General features: G+C 55.9%; 1 protein-coding gene across 1 annotated transcript; it reads left to right on the top strand.

Moving 5' to 3' along the window:
- Positions 1 to 1,833: 1,833 nt before the first annotated feature.
- Positions 1,834 to 3,431, top strand: LOC149875558 (zinc finger CCHC domain-containing protein 3-like). Its single transcript, XM_090031472.1, has one exon. It carries the CDS (start codon positions 1,962 to 1,964, stop codon positions 3,429 to 3,431), a length of 1,470 nt encoding a protein of 489 aa, XP_089887598.1. The 5' UTR covers positions 1,834 to 1,961.
- The last annotated feature ends 5,000 nt before the right edge of the window (positions 3,432 to 8,431 follow it).

Genomic DNA, 8,431 nt, shown 5'->3' on the forward strand with positions numbered 1-8,431 from the left:
CTGCGTACTTGTTGGTAGGTGAACTGCTCAGCAGTGCCTTTGCCCCGAAACAGAAAGGGAGACAGAGGAGAAAGCTGTGTGTGAGCTTTCAGTGCGCCCACGAACATGGAGCAAGCTCCTTTGCATCTACGTTGTGGTTAGGGCACACACGGGGGCCGTCACCATGCCGAGCCAGGTACCGTGGGGGAGGACCTGACACCAAGTTCACACTCTAGCTTTTCTTGCAGTAACAGGACCGCAAAAGCTTCCCTCCTTCTCTGGGCACCTGCTGCCTCCGAGTGCATGGCGGGTGTGAGACCCCTGAGCTTCGGTGTGACCCCGTGGCTGGCTTGTCCAGCTCCAGAAAGCTGCTCTCTGTCTTGCTCAGGTGTCAGCAATGTTTTTTGGCCAGAGTGCCAGAAACATCCACAACCTCAGCTTGTAAGAGGTTGGTGTGCCAGGGGCAGGTGGCAACAGAGCTGTCATGGGCTTAATCCTTGTTGTGCCAGCGCAGACCCAGCCCTTTCCCTGCTGTCTGACCTGAGGCACATGTGCCACGCAAAATGCCATAACGTGCCACACACTGGCACCCGTGCTGGGATTGCTAAGCCCTGCTCCTGCTTGTAGGGGCTATCAGCTAGCCCCTCTTCCACAGAGCTGGGGTCCACCCGGGGTGATAGCAAATGCCTTCAGGTCAGGGGCATCTCAGCTGGCAGAGGTCCCATAAGGTGAGGACAGTTATGCAGGGGTTGACAGGGGAGAAATGAAGGGGACAGCCCTGTGACAGGCTGGTTCCTGCCCAAGTGGCTCGAGGTCTGGGCTCACTTCCCTTGTCTGGGTGCTGGACCCAGCTCTCTGTAACGCCTGGGAAGGCTGATGGACCCCATTAGTGTCACGATGGCTCCGAGGGACTCTGGTGTTTCAGCAGCTCCCTCTGCCACAGGCCTGATGAGAACCTGTGATCATCCTCTTCCCTTGTTAGTCCTAGGCATTGCCCTCCAAAATGAATTGACATTTTCAAAATCCTGCACCACGGTGAAGGCACGCTGCCGAGCGCACCGCTGGGTGCACTGTTTCCTACGTGTTTGTGAGTCGGGGGGTTTCTCATCCCTGCCCCCCTGCCTGTGAACGCCCTGTCTCCCCAGCCATCCTCCTCCCTGCTCCTATTGCTCCTTGCCCTCATCCTTCCTTTCTCTCCACTCAGGTTAATTCCTCCATTTACTTTCCCTTTGGCCCTTTGGCCCCTTGGCCCCTCCTCTCCCTTGTTAGAAGCTGACTTGCAGGAAATGAGCTGCTGCGCTCAGGGAGGCACCACCCAGGATGGGCCCAGCCTGCACGGAGCAGCAAGAGCAATCAGCAGAAGCCGGGGCCGTGCAGCCTCAGACCCTCCAGGACAGGACATGGCTGAAGAGGCCACCTGCTCCATCTGCCTGGACCTCCTGCAGGAGCCGGTGACCATCGGGTGTGGGCACAACTTCTGCCGAGCCTGCATCACCCAGTACTGTGAGGACCGTGTCCGTGGCTCAGGCGACGCCGTCCCCTGTCCCAGCTGCAGAGCAGAGTTCCAGGTTGGGAGCTCCCGGCTCAACACGCAGCTCAAAACCCTGGTGGAGAAGATTAAAGAGCAGAGTCTGAAGCCAGGAAAGGAGAAGATGGAGAATCAGTGTGTGGAGCACGAGGAGAAACTCAAGCTCTTCTGTGAGGAGGACGGGGAAGCCATCTGTGTGATCTGCAGGGAGTCCCAGGCTCACCGCGGTCACACAGTGCTCCCCATCCAGGAGGCTGCCAAGGATTACCAGGTAGGTGACACCACTGACCCGAGAGAGCCCGTTGCACAGACACACACTTACCTGGCAGGGGAAGCAGCGTGACCACGTAGGCGAGCTTCCTCTGGCCGGGAGGGTACTATGAGCTGTGAGGTGGTGTGACTGCTGACTTGCTGGAGCGATGGAGGTGGTGGAGCAGGACGAAGAGGCTCGATTATGGAGGCGGCGGCGCGGAAGCAAGCCTTGATTCTTGAAGAGTATGGATCAGCAAGTGTTTCATCTAAGATGCTGTTGGCTTCGACAATGAAGAGCGTTTCTGGTGAGCGTCCTGGCGGCATGGCGTCGGAGGTGGTTGGGGACTGGTCCACGGTGGGCCGCAGAGGCAAGGTGGTGTCGTCGGAGAGGAAGAGTGGGAATGTTGCTGGGCAGGAAGATTCTAGAGAGGGGGCGGTCCCGCTGCCGGAAGGGAGGCGGAGCTCTGCAGAGAGCAGTAAAGCTGCCCGGAAGGGCCCGGAACCTTCCTATTGTTTGTGGGAAGAAGGAGACCCCCGAAGAACGCTGAAGCTGCGGGTCAAGGCCACTTTGACTCCAGAAGGGGTCAAAGGAGAAACAACTATGTTGAGAGCAGACTTTATGACCAGGGTGCTTTTTGAAGAGTTGCGTGTGAACCCTAAAGATTTAAGTTGCGTGGTGGTTTTTGATAATTTCCGCCACTGGAATATCACCTTTTGGAGGCGAGAGGCGTACGCGGCCTTCTGGGCCCGGTATGCGGAAGTAGCAGACAAGGAGGACTTACGGGGTCTGCATTTTGAAGCAGGCCAGAAGGCTCGGGAGAGAGTTTTATATTTGAAAATGTATACAGATGACCTGGAGCATGCAGATGTCAGAAGGTGGCTGGAGGGGCGGGTCGAAAAGATCCTCGATATTCAGCGGGTCCTGGATCAGTGGCAAATCTGGACCGGGGCATGGAGAGCCAGAGTCCTCCTGGACGAAGACCCCAGACACCCCGGCGGGGTGAGACACCTGCCCTCTGTCGTGTCCATAGGGCCCTACCGCGGATACGTGACTTATCATGGCCAGCCGAAACTGTGTAGCAGGTGCGGCTTGGCGGGGCACCTGGCGGCCTTCTGTAGCCTGACAGTTTGCTACAGGTGTGGCGGCAGGAGGCACCGGGCACAGGCCTGTCAAGAGGAACTGAAATGTGCCGTTTGTGGAGGTGAGGGGCACTTGCAGCGCCAGTGCCCCCGGTCCTACGCGAACAAAGCCCGAGAGTCACACGCAGCAGAGGAGAGGGATAGAGAAAAGCCAGAGGAGGCGGAGTCCACCAACCTAGATGTAGACACCTTCCTAGTGGAGGAAACACCGGAAGCGGAGCAGAGACACGACGTGATCGAGGCGGCTGACCAGCTTTTGGAGTCGGGAGGAGAGGAACACATGGAGGAGGAGCAGAGCGAGGCAGCAGGAGAAGGGGCACACGAATCGGATTCGGCAACCATGGACTTGGACCTGTCTGGGGAGAAGGGGAAAGAACCCTCCCCTGTAAAAAGAAAGAAGAAGCGGAGGGTTAAACCTATGAAAAAGAGACTAGAGGAGGAAGGGGGAACGGTCCGGGGGACAGAAGGGACTGCACAGGAAAGGAGACAAGGGGAAGAGCGGGAAACTGCTGGTGGAGGGACGAGAGGTTGAGGAGTCTGGGAGGGCGGATGTTTGTGGCTACCTCAGCCCGACTGCTATCGAACATCTGGCTAGGGCCACGGGGATGCGGAAAGTGGGGGAAGACAGCTCAGATCCCAGTAGCGGATCGGATGTTTAACGAGGTAGGCTTTGCCTGAAAAATAGCCATGATGGCGTTGACTATAGCATCCTTAAATGTAAGAAGTGTATATGGGAGGCAGAGATGGGAGTCAATGTATAGCACCTTACAAGGTCTGGACGCGCAGGTGTTAGGCCTACAGGAGTGTGGGATCCCCTGGGGGAGAAATTATGGCTATCTGGAGAAGCGCTGGGAGGTGGGACCGTCGTGGTGGCGGGGCTCAAACGAAAATCGAGCGGCAGGAGTAGGGTTCTTGATGAGGGAGCGGGGTTTGAAAATCAAAGGGCAGCAGGTCCTGGAAGAAGGGCAACTGCAAAAGGCAGTGGTTGAGGTGGAGGGCGTGGAGGTGACGTTGTACAACGTCTACGCCCCGGCCGAGAGAACGGAGAGGGTGCGTTTCTTCCGCAAAATGGGGATGTGTATGGGGGGTGGAGGGCCGCGGATCGTGATGGGGGATTTCAATTGCATACTTGAAGAGGGTGGGCGGGTAGGGGTTGGGGAGAGAGTCGGGATGGATAGTACAGGGAAGTGGTTGCGGGGGTGGATTCAAGATGAGGGGCTCCAGGATATTTGGGCAGGGACAGGAGTCTTTACAAGAGTGGATCCCGGTGGGCGGGGCCAATCGAGAATCGATTTTGTGCTGGTGTCGGAGGGACTGGCAATCCGTGGCAAGTGACTGATAGACGTCAGCTTCTCGGACCACCGCGTGCTGTGGGTGGAAGTGGGCATCGGGCAGGGGCTGAAACAGGGCAGAGGGGTCTGGAAATTGAATGTGTCCTTACTGGACGACCCAGAGGAATGCATGGCCTTTGAAAGGGCGTATCGCCAGTGGCAATCCTTACAGCCCCTTTTCCCAACACGGTGGGACTGGTGGGCAGAAATCAAGCAACGCGTGCGAGAGTGTTTCACTGCGGTGGGGAGGAAGCGGGCGTGGCAGAGGAAGAAGGAGTTAGTGCGTTTACAAGGGGAAGTTCAAAGGTTGTGGGAAGAGCGGAAGAAGGGGGCAGCGGTACAGGGAGAATGGGAAAGGGCGAGGGAGGGAGTGAAAAACTGGTTCCGGACCAGGATGCAGGAGCGGATGTTCCTGGCCAAGGCGGAGTGGGTGGAGGAGGGAGAGGAATGGGGCAGGTTTTTCGCCTTGCGGGTGAGAAGGAAGAAGCGGGTGATGGGGGCGGTCCGCACGGCCGAGGGAGGGAGGGTGGAGGATGCGGATGGGGTATTGCGGGAGGTGACTAGGTTCTACGGGGATTTGTTTCGCAGGAAAGCGGGGAGGCGAGAAGACCTGGAGGGGCTGGTGGGGAGTTTGGAAGCCAAAGTGGGGGAAGACGGGAGACAGGGGCTGATAAAGGAATTGACGGAAACCGAGATGCTGGGGGTCTTGAGGACAATGCCTTTAAAGAAGACCCCGGGAGGCGACGGGATCCCGGTGGAATTTTATGGGAAGTTTTGGGATTTAGTGAAGGGGGACCTGCTGGCCCTGTTTAAGGAAATGATGGCTCGGGGTCGGGTAGGGGAGGGCTTTGCCCAGGGAGTCGTGGTCTTGATCTATAAGAAAGGGGGACGGGAAGACATTAAGAACTGGAGGCCGATCACCCTGCTGAATTCGGATTATAAATTATTTTCCAAGATCCTAGTGACAAGGATGGGGGAGGTGTTACCGCAGGTGCTGGGCGGGGAACAAATGGGCGTGGTGGGGGGGCGGCGGACGACACACGCACACTGGCTGCTCCGGGATACGCTGTCGTACATTACCGACCGGAAGTGGAACACGATAGTGGCGAGTCTGGACCTGCAGAAGGCGTACGACAGCATCGGGCACGAGTTTCTGTTTGGGGTTCTGGCAGGCATGGGGATGCCGGGGGAATTTGTGGGGTGGCTGCGGGCGCTGTACGGGAGGGCAACGAGCAGGGTGCTGGTGAGGGGCTTCCTGGGAGAAGCCTTTGCAGTGGATTCGGGGGTGAGGCAAGGGTGCCCGCTGTCGCCGGGGCTCTTTGTTTGCGCCATTGAGCCGCTGGCACAACGAATTAGAAGTGATAGGGAGATCAGCGGGGTTCGAGTGCCGAGGGGCGGGGAATTAAAAGTCCTCCTGTACATGGACGACGTGACATGCGTGGTGCGGGACGAGGTGTCCTTAGAAAGAGTGGTGAAGCACGCCAAGGAGTTTGGGGAGGTATCTGGAGCCAGAGTGAACACAGACAAGAGCGTAGTCCTGGCGGTTGGGAACTGGGGGGATTTGGGGAAATTTGGATTGAGGGTGGAAAGGGAGGAACTGAAAATCCTGGGTGTGTGGATGGATACCCATGGAAAAGGGAAGCGGGCTTGGGAAGTGTTAGAGACGAGAGTCAACCAGACGGTGGGGCTGTGGAGCACCCGGCATTTATCCGCAAGGGGAAAGGTGCAAGTGATCAAACAGTGCCTGTGGCCAAAGATCTTGTACACGGCGATGGCGTACCCCCCGTCCTGGCTACAGGCCCGGCGGGTCCAGCGGGCATTGTGCCTCTTCTTTTGGGGGGGGAAGACAGAGAAGGTGGCCAGGACAGAGGTATATAAGGAAGAGGGCTTGGGGGGATGGGCTCTCCCGAATATAGAGGTTTTTGTTTATGTGCACTTTCTGAAGATGGTCGTGAGGGAAGCGAGGGGCGCAGCGGGACCGGTTTCCAACCTTTGCGTTTTCTGGGGGGGAAGGCTCCTACAGAGGCTGGGACTGTTTGGGAGCGGGTGGCGGGGGGCGTGGGCTTGGCGGATGTCACTCCCTTACGCACGCCTTGGATCCTTTGTGGCCAGGGAAGGCTTGGCAGGGTTAGGGATGGAAGGGCTGGCAAATGCCAGGAAAGTCCTCAAGTTCCTCAGGGGGAAGCAGAGAATGGCTGATGTCGGGGAGTTGAGCACGGACAAGGTCAGCAGGGTGTGGGGAGGGTTGGTGGGGAAGGAATGGAAAGGGGAGCACGAGGAGCTGGCCTGGAGGGCCGTGAGAAACGCACTGCCAGTGCGACAAGTACTATATCGATGGGGACTCACACGGTCCCCCAAGTGCCCAAGAGAACTTTGTGACGAACCTGAGTCCGTGGCGCAGGTTTTGTGGGGTTGTTTTTATGCACAGAAGGTGTGGGGGAGGGCGGCGGCTTTTTTGAAGGAGACAGGGAAGGCAACGGGGATCACGAGTGAAAACGTGCTCTATGGTTTGACAGAGGGGACGGATGGGTCATGGGGTGTGAGGGTGCTTGTCACATGTATTAAAGTAGCAATTTGGAAAGTGCGTTCCCTCCTAGCACTAAAGGGCTCGTGCTTTTCAACGGTAGAGTGTCTGCAATTAGCTATGCACGAGTTGTATTTCTAAAGAGGAAGAGGAAAGCAGAGAACGCAAGGAGGGGATACAACGCCCTGGGAAGGGCTGGACTTCAGAGGGTTGTTTCAGCCCCGCGTAGGCATAGGATAGTTTAAGGGACAGCATATTTGCCAGCAAGGAGGGGGGGGGGGGCTTTCAGCAGGTCGAATGCGACATTGAATATGTGAATATTATGTAATAAGGTGGGATTCTGGTTCCACAATGTGTTGAATAGTGCCTGTTTTTGTTTTTCCCCTCTGATAAAATGGATAAGGGGCTCCAAGAGTGGGTGAGGGAACTTGCAATTATATAAGAAACAAGTTAAATGATTTCTAAATGGGTTTTCAGGAATTCACAAGTGATTTTCTTTCTTCTGTGAATGTTAGGAAATTTTGTAAAAGTGAGTTTGTATTAACTTTGTGAAACCTCAGGTGCGTTTTGATTATTTGTAGTTTTTCTTAATGTGTTTCATAGTGACAGCTTTTTCTAATAAAATGTTTTTAATAAAAAAAAAAAAAAAAAAAACTTACCTGGCAGGAGCAACACCGTGTGTTTGGGTCCAACCATGCAGTTTTCCTTAAGTGTCCCTGGGGATGTCTGTTCTTCTGGCGTGGCTTAGTACCTGTCGGGGTGTTGGGGCTCAAAGCCCACTTTATGGAAATGGGAGGCTCCTCCCTAACTTGCTTCTGCAAACATATGGCCGAGGACAGGCAAAACTTGGGGGCATCCAAACCCCAAGCCTCCGGGCTTGCGCCTGCACATAGGCTGCCTGTCAGAAGACTTTGGAAATACCTGAGGCCCCTGGTGGGGGTGGAGGACGTGTCCCCATTGTAGGGCCACGTACGGTTCTGGACTGACTCATGGATTTGGACTTGATTTGGCTGATTTGGCGTGGAATGTGAAAAATGGCTTTAAACAAACAAACAGAACAAAACTCACTGGCAGGAGAGATACCATGACTGGTTTCGGCTCAGGTGGTTGTACTTACCAGGAAGGGCAATCCCCCTCTCCTCGGTCTTGAATGACTTATTGCAGTTGAATTGAAGCTCTACTGCTTGCACTGCAGGCAAACTGACCCCTGAGAGAGTCTGCAAATGCCTCCCGATGCAGGATCTTGGCTACAAGACTTATTATGTTCATAGGGTGCAGCTCTTGGGCTTCCCTTTAGCTTGCTCCTTCAGGCTTTTGGTGGAGTGAAATTAGTGGGCATCTGGACTCCGAGGCCTCTGGGTTTGTGGCTTGCACAGAGGATGCCTGCCATGTACCGGGCAGTACCTGAAGACACTGAAGTGTCAGCAAGGGAGGGTACTTGCTGGTGGTCGTGCAGCACGGACTTGAGTGATTGAGCTCTGCTTCGCTGACAATTCAGAACTGATTTGGGCCAAGAGATAAAATTAGTTAATGGCGGCAGGCCAGTCTGGGTAGCTCCTGTGCTGAGCCTCCCACCTCACTGCTCCTGGCTGAAAACCACGCTCTGAGTGTCTCCCCTGCAGCACCTAAGTGCAGTCAACCCCCTTCCTGGAGCCCAGTCACAAGCCTGGGGTAACC

This window comes from Crocodylus siamensis, chromosome 1, assembly GCF_052110815.1.
Source record: "Crocodylus siamensis isolate JL-2025a chromosome 1, ASM5211081v1, whole genome shotgun sequence".
NCBI lineage: Eukaryota > Metazoa > Chordata > Crocodylia > Crocodylidae > Crocodylus > Crocodylus siamensis.